Source organism: Chiloscyllium plagiosum, unplaced genomic scaffold, assembly GCF_037043375.1.
Source record: "Chiloscyllium plagiosum isolate Xiang-an unplaced genomic scaffold, Cpla_swu_hap1 HiC_scaffold_4, whole genome shotgun sequence".
In the NCBI taxonomy this organism is placed as follows: domain Eukaryota; kingdom Metazoa; phylum Chordata; class Chondrichthyes; order Orectolobiformes; family Hemiscylliidae; genus Chiloscyllium; species Chiloscyllium plagiosum.
This window is the reverse complement of record NW_028270142.1, coordinates 73136597-73154019: the sequence shown is the minus strand read 5'-3', so window position 1 is coordinate 73154019 and position 17423 is coordinate 73136597. Positions and strand designations below refer to the sequence as shown.

Sequence of the window (17423 nt, the reverse complement as noted above, 5' to 3'; positions counted from 1 at the left end):
CCAAAGAGGGACAGTTTAGTTGGATTGGCCATGCTAAACTGACCATTGTCTCCAGGCATTCGTAGGCTAGGTGGATTAGTATGGTAAACATGGGGTTACAGAGACAGCATTAGGGGCTGGGTTGGGTGGGATGACCTATGGAGAATCAGTGCAGACTCGATGAGCTGAATGGACTCTTTCCACACTGTAGGAATTTTTATAATCCTGTGATTTTATTTCTCAGAACAAGTGGAGATTTTAAAACCAATGGAGTTAAGGAGACTACTCCATGGCTTCACCCTGTTCCAGTGCTCAATTTGATAACGACTGAATGAAGTTGAAAATTCATTCTCCTCCACTTTGCTTCATCTCACTTGACTGCATTTATTACACAAAATTCTAACTAAGTCAGCATCTAAGGGGTTTTAGATCAGCAAGCCACATTCCGATTGTCTGGCGTACAGAAATGTGTTTCCACATTTCGCTTTTAAATTCTCACCTTAATTGAGAGTCTCGCATACTGTTGAATTTCTCTACAAAGCAAACAAACAAACAAACAGTCTCTCTTATCCACTCTACCCTGTTCTAAATACCTCTAAATGATGATCCCTCATCTTTCAATCATCAATCACTGCCCTTGAACATAGAACAGTACAGCACAGTACAGACCCTTCGGCCCATGATGTTGTGCCAAGCATTTATCTTAATCTAAGATCAACCTAACCTACACACCTCTCAATTTACCGCCGTCCATGTGTTTGCCCAGCAGTCACTTAAATTTCCCTAATGTTTCTGACTCTATTACCACTGCTGCCAGTGCATTCCATACTCCCATCACTCTCTGCGTAAAGAACCTACTGCTGACATCTTCTCTATACCTTCCGCCAATCACCTTAAAATGATGTCCCCTCGTGTCAGCCATTTCTGCCAGAGGGAAACATCTCTGGTTATCTACTCAATCTATGCCTCTCATTACCTTGGACACCTCTATCAAGTCACCTCGCTTCCTTTTTCTCTCCAGTGTGAAAAGCCAGAGCTCACTCAACCTCTCTTCATAAGACAAGCTGTCCAATCTAGGCTGAAACCTGTCTTGGTCGTTGCCACAGAAGAGACTAGTGGTATTTGAGGTCACACATCTGGCTCCTAATTGCCAATTTGTTCAGGATGATAAGTGCTGGTTTAGCAGTAAGATGACATTTGTACTACTGAGGGCCACACCTCCCAGCACCAATGATGGCAATGGGACTACTTACCCTCAGTAACAACTCGTCCCCGCCTCAGATCTCCCACCATCCAGCTCTAACATCCACGGATGCCACCAACATTCACCCAGCTATCACCAGCCAATCATTCTACAGATGTTTTCTCACCTTGGACAACAGTTAATTAGTTGGCCACCACAGGGGAAGATGCCTCAGTTGGTCTCAATTCTGACCCAAGTGGTGGTCACCTCCTGCTTGTGAACACATTCACTGCTTTGGATGCAATGATTCTCCACATTTTGCAACCTGTTGTTTGCAGCATTTCACTCAACATAAAGATAGGATGGTCCTGCTGTAAAAGGAGCCAAGGTCATGAGCATCAATGTCCTGGGATCCTTTCAGCCTGGAGTTGACAACACTGTTAACATCTCAAAAATATTCTGTTCACCCACTGCACGAATGAAGTGACTGTGGTAATATACATCAGAGGGATTATTAGTTTATTCTCGCTTGCCAGATAAGCCAACAGAGCATTACTTGGCAATGTCAAGATAGCAGAATGCAAGGTGCCACTGATTGCACAGATGTTGCTGTGTCGGTACAACAGATAAACGCAGGGATCTATTGATACCACTCCAGGACTACTCAGTTGTGTGGAACTGGGTTCAGGTAATCTTGTAAGTGTTGGTACCCTAATTAGAAATTAGGAACTTCTAATAAACACAACAAAATAATAAGAGCCATTTGCTGGTTTATTTCTCAGGGCACTATCTTGATTAGAAACCCTTTAATATTTAAACAAAGCTCAGCAATTAACTGTCTATCATTTACTGGTGCATTTTCTACAGCAACAGCCACAGAGTCCACTTGTCAACCAATAACCTGTAGAATCAGAATCAGAATCATACTGAATCCATCGTTCCAACTTTTAAAAAATCCAAGGCCTCACTTTGTTTACTTAAATCACCTTCAGTAGCTAGTGTGCCACCTCTGCCTTACAACTTCTCTTCAAAAAAAAAACCGGAAAATATAACCTTTTAAAGTGGCAGCATCCTCACACAATAAATGAGCCAAATAAACAGTTATTGCAGTCAAGAAACAGAATGTTAGAGGAGGCTAGGACTTGTGTGTAAAAGAAATCAACAACAGACAGGGTGCCTTGAAGTAATTTTTTAACATATCAAAAGGCCAAATAATAACCTATCCAAACATCAAGCCCTCAAACAGGGTAGAAAGAAACAGAGCAAAAAATAAAGGAAGACCACTCAGTGCAGCAGATAGTGGGGAAAACACTGACGGAGGATTCTAGAAAAACACTCCTAATTAATTCCAGAAATTAAGAGGTTGAAGAATTGAGAAAAGAAGCAGTGAGACCAAGAGTTGCTCCTGTACATTGACTGTCCAATGCAAGTTAAGCCAGTTCTCATTATGAGACGCAGTTGTTTGTTTTTATTAAAGTGAACAATATTATAGCCTCTCCTAAACACTCAAGAAACTCAACATCTTCTATATTGATGACACTTAATTCTTGCTCACTTGATTGGATAGTGGTAGCTCTCAATTACTTTTTAAGTTTAGAGAAAGAATATCTTTGAAAATTTTCATCTCTTTGATAAGTGATGCCTTTATTCTATGCCAATCTGTTGTGCCATCAGTGTTTTAAAATATCCGTCAAAGCAGAGGATGCTAATGGGGAACAAGGGCTGATAACATAACAAAATGACATCGGCAGCATCCCATTTCGATAGGGGCAGTCAAAATAAGTGTGGTCACCATGGCTACCAAGAGGTAATGCCTCAGTTGCAGGGAGCAGTCTGGAAGGGCACTGCAGTACCCAAGGAGTATGCTACCAATCACTGTTTTCCCTCACTGGCCTTGTACAACCGTCGACATTTGGCATAGCCCTTTCCAGCAACTACACAGAGAGCAGCTGAAGAGAAGGTACCAAGAGGAAGACAACCAACAACACAGTCCCTTAGACCCGGCTGACTACAGTCTGATTGCTGGACCAGTCAACACTAGTAATTATGGAAAGGGATAAGCGTAGTGCAGAAATTACGTGTCTAAACTGGGGGAAGACCAATTTCAATATGCCTGGTGGGACCTGGCAAACATGGACTCGAAGCAGCTATCTGCAGGCAAGTCTAAATCTGAAACGTGGGAGTCTTTTAAAAGTAGTACAGTGAGAATTCAGGGCCAGCGTATTCCTCTAAGAATGAAGGGCAAGGGCCATGGAACACTGGATATCAAGAGTCCGCTAAAGAAAAAGGAGAAAGCATATGTGCATTAAAGACAAGAGAGATCCCTCCAAAATATAGTGCGCGTACAAGGAAATCAGGAAGGTAGAGAGAGGCCATGAAATATCTTTGGTAGACAGAATTAAGAAAAGGTCAAGGCATTCTACAAGTATATGAGGAGTAAGAGGATTACCAGGGAAAGGATAGGACCTATTAGAGACAGGAGGGGCAATGTGTATATGGTGTCATTAGATGTGGATGAGGTCTAACAAGATTACTTTTCATTCATATTCATAACGGAGAATGGCATTGTTGCCAGGGAATTCAGTTGGATTGTGAGGTTAGAGAGAACACATTAAGATTACTAAAGATGATTACTAAGGAAGAAGCATTAGATGTTTTAATGGGCATACAAGTACATATATCCCAAAAGGCACCAGCCCATGGGATCCAAGGCAAGTTGGCAAACTGGATCCAAAACTGGCTTACAAATAGGAGAGAATAGGTGATCGTGGAGTATTGTTTTTGTAATTGAAAGTCTGTTACTAGAGGGGTATCTCAATGTTTGGTGCTGGAATGCTTGCTGTTTGCTGTTATGTTAATCATTTGGATGCGAATGCAGAAGTAGAATTAGTAAGTTTGCAGATGAAACAAAAATTGATGGTGTTGTTCATAGTGAGGAAGACAGTCTCAGTCAGTATCAGTCTTATGATATTGATAAGTTGGCAACTTGGGCAGAACAATAGCCAGTAAAGTGCAACTTGATGCATTTTGGGAGGTCTGAGATGCAAAGGCACATTGGTGTGCAAATCTGAAGATCTCTGAAGCTGCCAGCACAGGTAGATAGTGGTGAGGAAGGCCTACTGGATGCTTGTCTTTATTAGTGGGAGTGTACAACATAGCAAGAAACAAAAACAGAAATTGCTGGAAAAGCTCAGCAGGTCTTGTAGCATCTGTGGAAAGAAATCACAGATAATGTTTCGGGTTCAGTGATGCTTCTTTAGAACTGTTGAGGTTCAGAGGAAGGGTCACTTGACTCAAAACTTGAACTCTGCTTTCTCTCTAGAGATTCTGCCAGACATGCTGAGCAATTTCTGTTTTTGTTTCTGGTTTCCAGCATCGGCGCTCTTTCAATTTTTATTGAAGAATGTTTTGGTACAATTTTATAAAACAACAGGTAGGCCATAGATGGAATACTATCTCAAGTCACCACACTATTGGAAGGACTGGACTGCACTGGAGACGATGCAGAGAAGATTCACTCGGATGTCGTCTGAGATGAAGAGTCTTGGTGATGAGGAGAGACTGGATGGGTTAGTTTTCTTTCACTTGGAGCTGAACAGATTGTTAAATTCTCTTCCCCATGGGAAAACATACCGAAGAGGATATGAGGTTTAAGGTTGGTAGAAAGTGATTTAAAGGAGATCTGAGAAAGAATCTATAACCAAGAGGATGGGAGAAATATGGAATATGCTGCCTGAGATGGTGTTAGAGACAATATACTCTCAACATTTAAGAAGCATCTGGATGAGTTGTTCAAATGCGAGAGCCTAGTAGGTATGAACCACATGCAAGTAAACGGGGTTGGCGTAGTTTGGTGTTTGTTATTCGACATAGACACGTATGGGCCGAAGGGCTTATTGCTATGCTGTACAACTCTATACAATTCCAGATACCTGTTCAACAACTATCCCACACCTCATCTTTCCTTTGTCACTGACCATCTTGCCAGCTGTTTAAAACACAACAGTCAGATAAATACCAGCACCAAACAAACCTAAGTTACAATGTTCCACTCAAAAGTCAAATAATATCGCTATTCATCACTTTCATGATGGACATCAAAACAAGTAGGAAGAGTTGGCCCTTATTTGAGTCTGGTCTGCCACTCAATATGATGCTGAGCACCTACCTTAGTACTCTGCTTTCCCCTGCCTAGATCCCTTTATCTCTGAGAATTATGACATTCTAGCACCTTCCCCACCTGACTTCACCCCCGGTGCACCTCCTCCATTCAGCTGCTTTCCTACTCTCTCTCACACAAGGCATATTTGTCTACACCCCTTTGTGCACACATTGCTGCTCCATTGACTGCTTCACTGTCACAGACAGCCACCATCTTTCAGTGAGGAAACTACAGTGGTTCAGTCCTCCTCAAACATGTCCTCCCTCACACTGGAAGGAAATCAATGTTTTAGATTAAATTAGATTAAATTAGATTAAATTAGATTACAGTGTGGAAACAGGCCCTTCGGCCCAACAAGTCCACACCGACCCGCCGAAGCGAAACCCACCCATACCCCTACATTTACCCCTTACCTAACACTACGGGCAATTTAGTATGGCCAATTCACCTAACCTGCACATCTTTGGACTGTGGGAGGAAACCGGAGCACCCGGAGGAAACCCACGCAGACACGGGGAGAACGTGCAAACTCCACACAGTCAGTCGCCTGAGTCGGGAATTGAACCCGGGTCTCTGGCGCTGCGAGGCAGCAGTGCTAACCACTGTGCCACCGTGCCGCCCACTAATGTTAATTGAAACTACTGTACAATCCTTTGATTAATAATTCAAACAGATGAGCTACAACTAAAATTAAACAATAATAAATCCTGCTAATTGAATGAAACCAAGAATAATTACCTTTCCATCAGTTATGTATCGGCATGTAATTTTGAGAAACTTCTCTGTGAACGCCTCCTCATCCTCAGACATAAACGACATCACTCTCGGAGTCCGGCTGCAGCTGTGTATTTGTGAGCAGCTCAGGTCTTTGGGGTCAGGGTGTTCCACATCCTGAAATCACACAAAGTTCTGCAATTCTTATTAAAATCTCAGGATCTGCAAATCTTACACTAGCCAGGAAGTGTAACTAACAGAGACCAAAGATGGAAAGGGAAGTTAAACTGCTGAATAATAAATAAGATTCTTCATATGATTTTTATTTCCCTCCTATGTTGGCACCAAATTCAATAGTGGTGAAGAGGTAGGAGCAGCAGTGGGGAAAGTGCAAGGAGGTGGTGATGGGGGGTGGGGGGGATGGGGGGAGATGCCAAGGGGTGGAAAAAATACGAATTAGGAGCAGGAGGTGCTATTTGGCCTTTTGACTTTACTCTGCCATTCAATATGATCATGACTGATCAGCCAACTCAGTACCCTGTACTTGCTTTTGCCACCCCAAAATATTCACTGTTTTGGTTTCAACCTCTTGGCGACTGAGAATTCCACAGGCTCATCGCTCTTTGGATGAAGACATTTCTCCTCATCTCAGTCTTAAATAGCTTACCTTGCATCACTGAACTTTGGGCTCTTGTTCTGGACTTCCCATTCATCTTTTCAATGTCTGCTCTGTTTGAACCTTTTTAGAAAGATACCACTAAGAGATGTCCTCATTCTTCTAAATTTCAATGAATACAGTCCTAACTGATCTGTCTCCCTTTAAACGCCTGTCCTGCTCTCCCAAGAATTAGTGTGGGAAGCCTTTTTCTGGCCAAAACATCCTTCTTCAGATCAGAGCATCACCATATTCTAGGTTTTGTCACACCAAGGCTCTGTATAAAACATCCCTTACTCAAATTCTCTTGCTCTGAGGGGCAACATATTATTTACCTTTTTTACCCATTGCTGCACCTGCATACTCACATTGAGAGGTAGTGAGTAGTTTGTATGTAGGGAATGGTGACAGAGAGGGAATATAGACTTAATGGTAAAATTGTAAACAGTATGCAGGGTTAGAGAAAGATGGGGATTCATGTGCATTGATTTTTGAAGTTGACAGGACACATTGAGAGAGTTGCTAACAAAGTAAAGAAAATGAGGAGACTAGGTCAGGGCAGAGCAGTGGGCGTGATCAATATGGACTTCAGTAAGGTATGCAAAAAGGTTCTTCGTGGTGCACCGGTTGGTGAGGTTAGATAACATGGAATAGATAACACCACCATGGTGGTGGTGGAGGGTTTCCTTTCAGATTGGAGGCCTGTGACCCATAGTGTGCCACAAGGATCAGTACTAAATCCACTGCTTTTCATCATTTATATAAATGATTTGGATGTGAATATAAGAGGTATAGTTAGTAAGTTTGCAAATGACACGAAAATTGGATGTGTAGTGGACAATGAAGGAGGTTACCTCAGATCACAATGGGATCATGAGCAGATGGGCCAATGTGCTGAGGAGTGACAGATGGAGTTTAATTTAGATAAATGTGAGGTGCTGCATTTAGGAAAGGCAAATTCAGACAGAACCTTAGAGTGCAGGTTCATCGTTCCTTGAAACTGGAGTTGAAGGTAGACAGGATAACGAAGGCAGCATTTGGCATGCTTTCCGTTATCAGTCAAAGCATTGAATATAGGGGTTGGGAGGTCATGTTGCAGCTATATAGGATATTGGTTAGGCCACTTTTGGAATATTGCATGCAATTCTGATCTCCCTCTTATTGAAAGGATGTTGTGAAACATGAAAGCGTTCAGAGAAGATTTATAAGGATGTTGCCAGGGTTAGAGGGTTTCAGCTACAGGGAGAGGCTGAAGAGGTTGGGGCTGTTTTCCCCTGGAGCATTGAAGGCTGAGGGGTGACCTTATATAAGTTTATATAATCAGGAGGGGCATGGATAGGGTAAATAGACAAGGTCTTTTGTTGGGATCTGGGAGTCCAAAACTAGAGGGCATAGGTTTAGGGTGAGGGGGAATAAATTTAAAAAGGAACCAAGGGACATTTTCATGCAGAGGGTAGTGTGTGTATGGAATGAGCTGTGAGAGGTGGTGGTGGGATCTGGTACAATTGCAACATTTAAAGGACATCTGTGTGGGTATGAGTAGGGTTTAGAGGTGGCAAATGTGACTAGATTAGTTTAGGATAGCTGGTCAGCATGGACGAGTTGGAACCAAGGGTCTGTTTCCGTGCTATAAATGTCTATGACACGATGACTCGATAAATAGGGTTTTCAGCTTCATTAAAAAAGCAGGTATTTAGTACAAAAGAAGGGAAGTTATGTTAACTTTCACAACACTCTGATTAGTCTACAAATGGAGCAGTTCTGGTCACCGTACTTCAGGAATGATGTGTCCTTGAGAAGATAGAGAAAATTTATTGGAATGATTCCAGGGATGAGGTATTATAATTACAAGATTAGAGTGGAGAAGGTTGTTCGCCTTGGGGTAAAGAATATGGATGACAGATTTGATAGAGGTGTACAAAATTATGATAAGAACACATAACGGAGACCAATAAAAACATGTTCCCTTTCATTGAGGGGACAACAACTTGGGGTCATTAGTCTTTTTTTTAACAAGTTTTACAGGGGAAACATGAAAACAGTTTGTTCTAAAGAAAATGAATGGTAACAACCTGGATCTTGTCACCCATGATGGGTAGAAGCAGTTAACCAAAGGGTGCTGAGACATTGGACATCTGCATTCTGTGCATGAAGTTCACAGTCAGTGCGTGTATGATGGGCATCATGAAAGAACCCGGTGTTAAGGAACAGTTAGTCCCAAACATTACATTACTGTAGCATTTTCCATCCCTCCTTCCTCCTCTAACCAAAAAAAAGTGCAGTGGTGAGGTTCAGAGAAAAGCAAGGTTGATAACAAGAGTTATAGCAGATAAAAGAGCACATGCTTAAACAGTTTCTGGAAATTATTGGTGAGCAGCAGGTAAGTTTTGAAAAATTGTTATTGGAGCAAACAGCACCACCAGCTTTAACTTAATATTAAAAGTACTTGCCATTCTAAGGATTAATTAAGTTAAAGGGGTAAGACATGGCAGGAGAACCCAAATCATAGTCTGCTCCTCTTGCTCGATGTGGGAAGCCAGGCACACTTACAGCGACCTGGACCTGTATGTGTGCAAGAAGTGTTGCCAGCTGCAGCTCCTGGAAGCCTGAGTTTCGGAGTTGGAGTGGCATCTGGGGACACTGTACAGCATTCACGAGGTGGACAGTATTGTTAGCACGTATAAAAGTGAGGTGGTCACACTGCAGACTCAGACTCCACAGGCAGAAAAGGAATGGGTGACCATTAGGCAGACCAGGAGGCCCACGTAAGCAGAACAGGAGGACTAATCAGGCAGTGCAGGAATTCCTGTGGCAATTTCCGTGCAAAACAGATATCCTGTTTTTGATATGGTTGAGGAGAATGGCCTCTCAGGGGATAACGCCAGCAGCCAAATTCATGGCGCCATGGTTGGCTATGCTGCAGAGGGAGGGAGAAATAGGCACAGAAATGCTGTAATTACAGGGGATTCAACTGTAAGGAGTTTCTGTGGCTGCAAAGAAGAGTCCAGGATAGTGTGTTGCCTTCTTGGTCATGGATGTGTGAGATAATGAAGGACATTATGGAGAGGGAGAGTGAACAGTCAGTGGTCGAGGTACATGTTGGTACTAATGATATAGGTTTTAAAAAAAGGAATGAGGTCCTAAAAGCAGAATATAAAGAACTAGGAAGAAAGTTGAAATGCAGCACCTGAAAAGTAGTTATTCTAAGACCAGTGCCATGAACTAGTCAGAGTAGAAACTGTAGGATATATAGGATGAATATGTGCCTAAAAAGATATGAGAATAGGCAAAGATGATGAACTTAGAGCTTTGGTTAGTACTTTGAACTATTACATAATTGCAATTATAGAGACAGGATTGGCAGCTGATTGTCCAAGATTTAAATGTTTCAAGTGTGATGGAAGGAGATGTTAAAGGGGTGGGGGAAGTTGCATTACAGGTCGTTGTCCTACAATGCACATTTCATCAATGCAATTTGGGGAACTGGGAAATTATTTAAAACACAAACTCCTGTTAGCTAGTCCATGATTCAAACCCTGGTACTCAGTGTCACGGTGCGCTGAGGACAGGACTCATGTCAACATCACATGGTCAGTTGGCTTGCATGCTTTGTGGTGAAGTGCTTCCTGAAAGGTACACACAGGTAGTGTCTCCACCCATTCTCCTCCCCTAACCAAAAAGGATCTGTGCGCTGGATTAATAAGATGACCAGTCTTTTTGTTCCCCCTCTCTCTTAGTTTTCAGTAGGCTTGTTGGGAATTTAGAACAGTGGGATTGGAGATTATGGCAGTTGAATGTTCCTCCTGCAGAATGTGGGAGGCAAGGGTCGCCACTAGTGCCCCTGCTGACTATATCTGCGGGAAGTGTACCCAATTCCAGCTCGTTGAAAACCGTGTTAGGGACCTGGATGAACTTCGGATTTTTTATCCCCCAGAGGTGGAGGGGATTATTAAGAGGAGTTACAGGGAGGTAGTCACACCCCAGGTAAAAGAAGGGTTACCGTCAGGGGGCGGAAATGGAAGTAGCAGGCAGTGCAGGGATCCCCTGAGGCTGTTCCCCTCAACAACAAGTAAACAGTTTTGGATACTGCTGGGGGTGTTGTGGAGGGGCGGGGGTGGAAAGAGAGAGCAACTTATCAGGGATAAGCAATGGGGCACAGGTCTCTGGCACACAGTCTATCCCTGTTGCTCAGAAGGAAAGAGTGCAGCTTTAGTCAGGGGTACAGACAGGAGGTTCTGTGGGAATGAGACTCTGTAACAGTTGGCGTGTTGCCTCCCAGGTGCTAGGGTTTGTGATGTCGCGGATCATGCTTTCGCGATCTTTGCAGGGGAGGGGGAACAGCCCCATGTCGTGGTCCACATAGGCACCAATGGCAAAGGTCGGAAGAGAGATAGGGATTTAGGGCAGAAATTCAGTGAGCTGGGGTGGAAGCTAAGAGTGAGGACAAAGAAAGTTGTTATCTCTGGTTTGTTAACCATGCCACGTGCTAGCAAACATGTGGCTAAACGTGTGGTGCAGGAGAGAGGGTTTTGGATTACTGAATAATTGGGGCTCTTCCTGGGACAGGTGGGACCTCTACAAATAGGATGGCCTTCACCTGAACCAGCAGGGTACCAATATCCTTGGGGGGAAATTTGCTAATGCTCTTCAGGTGGATTTAAACTAATTTAGCAGGGGGATTAGGAACCTGAATTGTAGTTCGAGTTTAGGAGGTTGAGAGAACGAAAGTTCGAAATAAAGTGTCAGGGTTGCAAGACGGCACCGGAAAGCAAAAAGTTGATTTGAAGTGTGTCTATTTCAATGCCAGGATCATCCGGAATAAGGTGGGTGAACATGAAGCATGGGTTGGTACCTGGGAATTCAATGTTGTGACTCCCCTGATAGTCAGAGGGAAATTGAGAAACAAACTTGCAAGGAGATCTCAGCTATTTGTAAGAATAATAGGGTGGTTATGGTAGGGGATTTTAACTTTCCAAACATAACACTATGGCAGTCCCAGTCTAAGGGTTTAGATGGAGAGAAATTTGTTAAGTGTGCACAAGATAATTTTCTGATTCAGTATGTGGATGTACCTACTGGAGAAGGTGCAAAGCTTGACTTACTCTTGGGAAATAAGGGAGGACAAGTGACTGAGGTGTCAGTGGGGGAGCACTTTGGGGCCAGCAACCATAATTCTACTAAATTTAAATTAGTGATGAAAAAAGATAGACCAGATCTAAAAGTTGACATTCTAAACTGGAGAAAGGCCAATTTTGATGTTTTAGGCAAGAACTTTCAAAAGCTGATTGGAGGCAGATGTTCACAGGTAAAGGGACAGCTGGAAAATGGGAAGCCTTCAGAAATGAGATAACGAGAATCCAGAGAAAGTATAATCCCGTTAGGGTGAAAGGAAAGGCTGGTAGGTATAGGGAATGCTGGATGACTAAAGAAATTGAGGAAGGGCTCATGCCCGAAACGTCAATTCTCCTGCTCCTTGGATGCTGCCTAACCTGCTGCGCTTTTCCAGCAACTCATGTTCAGCTCTGATCTCCAGGATCTGCAGTCCTCACTTTCTCCTAAAGAAATTGAGGGTTTGGTTAAGAAAAAGGAGGAAGCAGATGTACGGTATAGACAGGATAGATCGAGTGAATCCTTAGAAGAGTATAAAGAAAGTAGGAGTATACATAAGAGGGAAATTAGGAGGGCAAAAAGGGGACATGAGATAGCTTTGGCAAATAGAATTGAGGAGAATCCAAAGGGTTTTTACAAATACATTAAGGACAAAAGAATAACTAGGGAGAGAATACAGCCCCTCAAAGATCAACAAGGCACAGAAAATGGGGGAGATACTAAACAAGTATTTTGCAAGAGTATTTACTGTAGAAAAGGATATGGAAGATGTGGAAAGTAGCAAAATAGATAGTGACACCTTGCAAAATGTCCATATTACAGAGGAAGTGCATAAAGGTGTTCCTGAGAATTCTGTGGGAAGCTAGAGAAGTGATTGCTGGGCCTCTTGCTGAGGTATTTGTATCATCAATAGACACAGGCGAGGTGCCGGAAGACTGAAAGTTGGCGAAAAGGACAAACCAGGGAACTATAGACCAGTGAGCCTGATGTCGGTGGTGGACAAGTTGTTGGAGGGAATCCTGAGGGACAGGATGTACATGTATTTGGAAAGGCAAGGACTCATTAGGGATAGTCAACATGGCTTTGTGCGTGGGAAATCATGTCTCACAAACTTGATTGAATTTTTTGAAGAAGTAACAAAGAGGATTGATGAGGACAGAGCGGTAGATGTGATCTATATGGACTTCAGTAAGGCGATGGACAAGGTTCCCCATGGGAGACTGATTAGCGAGGTTAGATCTCATGGAATAAAGGGAGAACTAGCCATTTGGATATAGAACTGGCTCAAAGATAGAAGATAGAGGGTGGTGGTGGACGGTTGTTTTTCAGACTGGAGGCCTGTGACCAGTGGAGTGCCACAAGGATGGCACCTTTATGCTGGGCCCTCTATGTTTTGTCATTTACATAAATGATTTGGATGCGAGCATAAGAGGTACAGTTAGTAAGTTTGCAGATGACACCAAAATTGGAGGTGTAGTGGACAGCGAAGAAGGTTACCTCAGATTACAACAGGATCTTGATCAGATGGGCCAACGGGCTGAAAAGTGGCAGATGGAGTTTAATTAAGATAAATGTGAGGTGCTACATTTTGGGAAAGCAAATCTTAGCAGGACTTATACACTTAATGGTAAGGTCCTAGAGAGTGTTGTTGAACAAAGGGACCATGGAATGCAGGTAGATAGGATATTGAAGGCGGCGTCTGGTATGCTTGCTTTTATTTGGTCAAAGTATTGAGTACATGAGTTGGGAGGTCCTGTTGCAGCTGTACAGGATATTGGTTAGGCCACTGTTGGAATATTGCGTGCAATTCTGGTCTCCTTCCTATCGGAAAGATGTTGTGAAACTTGAAAGGGTTCAGAAAAGATTTACAAGGATGTTGCCAGGGTTGGAGGATTTGAGCTATGGGGAGAGGCTGAGCAGGCTGAGGCTGTTTTCCCTAGAGCGTTGGAGGCTGAGGGGTGACCTTATAGAGGTTTACAAAATCAAGAGGGGCATGGATAGGGTTACTAGACAAAGTCTTTTCCCTGGGTTTGGGGAGTCCAGAACTCGAGGGCATAGGTTTAGGGTGAGAGCGGAAAGATATGAAAGAAACATAAGGGGCAACCTTTTCATGCAGAGGGTGGTACATGTATGGAATGAGCTGCCAGAGGAAGTGGTGGAAGCTGGTCCAATTGAAACATTTAAAATGCATTTGGATGGGTATAGAATAGGAAGGATTTGGAGGGATAAGGGCTGGGTGCCAGCAGGTGGGACTAGATTGGGTTGGGATATCTGGTCGGCATGGACGGACTGGACCGAAGGGTCTGTTTCCATGCTGTACATCTCTATGACTCTGACATGGATAGAGCAGGAACAGGAATGACTGTTGCAGGTTCCGGGATTTAGAGGTTTCAGTAAGAACAGAGAAGATGGTAGAAGAGGTGGGGGTGTCGCACCGTTAGTCAAGGACAGTATGACGGCTGCAGAAAGGACGATGGAGGACTCATCTACTGAGGTAGTATGGGCTGAGATCATAAACAGGAAAGGAGAGGTCACCCTGTTGAGAGTCTTCTATAGGTGTCCGAATAGTTCCAGAGATGTAGAGGATAGTAAAGATAATTATCAATAGGAGCGACAGTGACAACTTTCCAAATATTGCTAGGGAAAACACTTGAAAGGGATAGGTATACACCAAAGGGCAAAAGCTACAGCTGGGGGAAATGGGCACAATAGAAATATGGAGTTTATTCAAGGAACAGCTACTGTGTGTCCTTGATAAGTATGTACCTGTCAGATAGGGAGGAAGTTGTCAAGCGCAGGAGCCATGGTGTACTAAGGAAGTTGAATCTCTTGTCAAGAGGAAGAAGTTAGGAGGAGACGTGAAGCTCAGTTAGGGAGACAGAGTTACAAGGTAACCAGGAAAGACCTAATGACAGAATGAAGATGAGCGAGGAGGGGACATGAGAAGTTGTTGGCAGGGAACACCCGAAAGCTTTCTACAGGTATATAAAGGGATAGAAGAATGGCTAGAGTAAAATTAGGGCCAATCAAGGACAGGTAAAAACAATGACTGCAGATGCTGGAAACCAGATTCTGGATTAGTGGTGCTGGAAGAGCACAGCAGTTTAGGCAGCATCCAAGGAGCAGCGAAATCGACGTTTCGGGCAAAAGCCCTTCAGATTCCTGATGAAGGGCTTTTGCCCGAAACATCGATTTCGCTGCTCGTTGGATGCCGCCTGAACTGCTGTGCTCTTCCAGCATCACTAATCCAGAATCCACAATCAAGGACAGTAGTGGGAAGTTGTGTGGAGGAATAGGGAAGGAGCTAAATTAATATTTTTCATCAGTATTTTGTCAGGGTTGGAGGGCTTGAGATACAGGGAGAGGCTGAATAGATTGGGGCTATTTTCCCTGGACCATTGGAGGTTGAGAGGTGACCTTATAGAGGTTTATAAAATTATGAGGGTCATGAATCAGGCAAACAGACAAGGTCTTTTACTGAGTAGCCCAAAACTAGAGGGCATAGTTATAAGATGAGAGGGGAAAGTTTTAAAAGGCATCTCAGAAGCATTTTTTTTTAAACAAAGTGGGTGGTGCGTGTATGGAATGAGCTACAGAGGAAATGGTGGAGGCTGGTACAATCACAACATTTAAAAGGCATCTGGATGGTTATATGAATAGGAAGGGTTTAAGAGGAAAATAAGCCAAATGCTGGTAAATGGACTAGGTTAATTTAGGATATCTAGTTGTCATGGAGAAGTTGGACCTATGGATCTGTTCCCATACTGTACATCTCAATGAATCTATTAATTGGTCTTAATCTTACACCAAATACTAAGTCCAGAGGTTCACCGCTATCAATTTGATTTTTACGCCTGGATCCTCAATCTATCTGCTCAAGAAAATGGAGCATACTTTTGACCAAGATCTTGAATGCCACAGTTCAAAAACAAATCAAAAATTGGAGTCAACATGGAGACAGTAGTAGTAATTACACTGCAGGACAATTAATTCAGAGGCTTAGATTCAAAATCTAGAGATTAGAATTTTGTTTAACGGGTAGTAAATAGAAACTGAGTTTTGTATTTTTCAAGGTGCAATTTAAATTAACGCATAGAATTTGACTTCTGATCTTAAAGCTTCAGATTCTTGAGTCAGTGGCACAGACTTTCTGCAGCTGACAGCGAGATATCAGAATGGTGTGTTGCCTCCCTGGTGCCAGGATAAAGGATATTTTGCAGAATATTCTCATAGGCGAGTATGACTAGGCCATCGTTGTACCCATTGGTACCAATGACATAGGAAGAAGAAAGGGCAAGGTTCTGAGGAGAGATATAGAAAATTAGGCAGGAGGTTAAAAGTAGGTCTTTGAGGGTAGTAATATCTGGATTATTCCCACTGCCACATGCTAGCAAGAGTCAGAAAAGCAGGAAAGAGCACATGAATGCATGGGTGAGGCGTTGGTGCAGGGGAGAAGATTCACATTTTTGGATCATTGGAAGCTCTTCTGGGATAGAAACAATCTAAATAAAGAATAATGGGTTGTATTGGAATTGGAAGGGGACTAATACACCAGTGGGGAGATTTGCGTGTGCTACTCAGGAGGTGTGGCCCGAAGAGATAGTGAGAATAGAGGCTGGTACAGTTGAGAAAAGGAATAAGTTGACAGAAAGGAGCAAGGCAGAGAACGAGGTAGGACTAATAACTTAAACTGCAATTATTTCAATGCAAGAGGCCTAATTGGGAAGGCAGATGTGCTCCGGGCATAACTGAGGATATGGGACTGGGATGTCATAGCAATTAAAGAAATGCGACTCACAGAAGGACAAGACTGGCAGTTTAATGTTCCAGGTGCTTTACGAAGGACAAAAACGGAGAACAGAGAGGGGAAGGAGAGTGGTGTTTTTTGTTAGGAATAATGTTATAGCTGTACTTTGGGAGAATATTCCGAGTACTATGTCCAGTGAAGTTATTTATGTGGAACTGAGAAATAAGAGAGAGAGATGATCACCCTACTGGCATTGTTTTATAGATCACCCCAATAGTGAGTAGGAAATTGAGAAGCAAATTTGTAAGGAGACCTCAGTTATCTGTTAGATAATACAGTTGTAAAGGTAGGGGATTTTAACTTTTCAAATGAAGATTGGGACTGATACAGTGTTGAGGGCTTCGATGGAGAGGAATTTGTTAAGTGTGTACAAGAAAAGTTCTTGATTCAGTATGTGGATGCACCTACCAGAGAAGGTGCAAAACTTGACATACTCTTGGAAATAAGGCAGAGCAGGTGACCAAGCTGTCGGTGGGGGAGAACGTTGGGGCCAGTAAACATTATTCTTGTTTGCTTTAAAGAAGTTATGGAAAAGGATAGACCTGATCTATAAGTTAAAATTCTGAATTGGAAGGTCAATTTTGACAGTGTACTCTAGACTTTTGTGACAAGCTAAGGAAGTGGTTGCTGAGCTCCTTACTGACATATTTTTATCATTGAGAGCCACTGGTGTGAGATTCTGAAAGACTAGAAGCTGGCTAATGTGGTACCATTATTTAAGGAAGATGGTAAGGAAAAGCCAAGGAATTACGGAATGGTGAGCATGATATCAGCAGAGGGCAAGTTGTTGGAGGGGATTAGGAGAGATAGGATT

General features: G+C 43.0%; 1 protein-coding gene across 9 annotated transcripts in view; it reads right to left on the bottom strand.

Moving 5' to 3' along the window:
• oxr1a (oxidation resistance 1a) overlaps window positions 1–17423 on the bottom strand; it is a 583533-nt gene that overhangs the window by 165847 nt on the left and 400263 nt on the right. For all 9 annotated transcript variants that reach the window (XM_087986357.1, XM_087986351.1, XM_087986354.1 and 6 more), the window contains one exon: window positions 6063–6215. In XM_087986357.1, the coding sequence (XP_087842483.1) occupies window positions 6063–6215 (153 nt within the window). The remainder of the gene's footprint in view (window positions 1–6062; window positions 6216–17423) is intronic.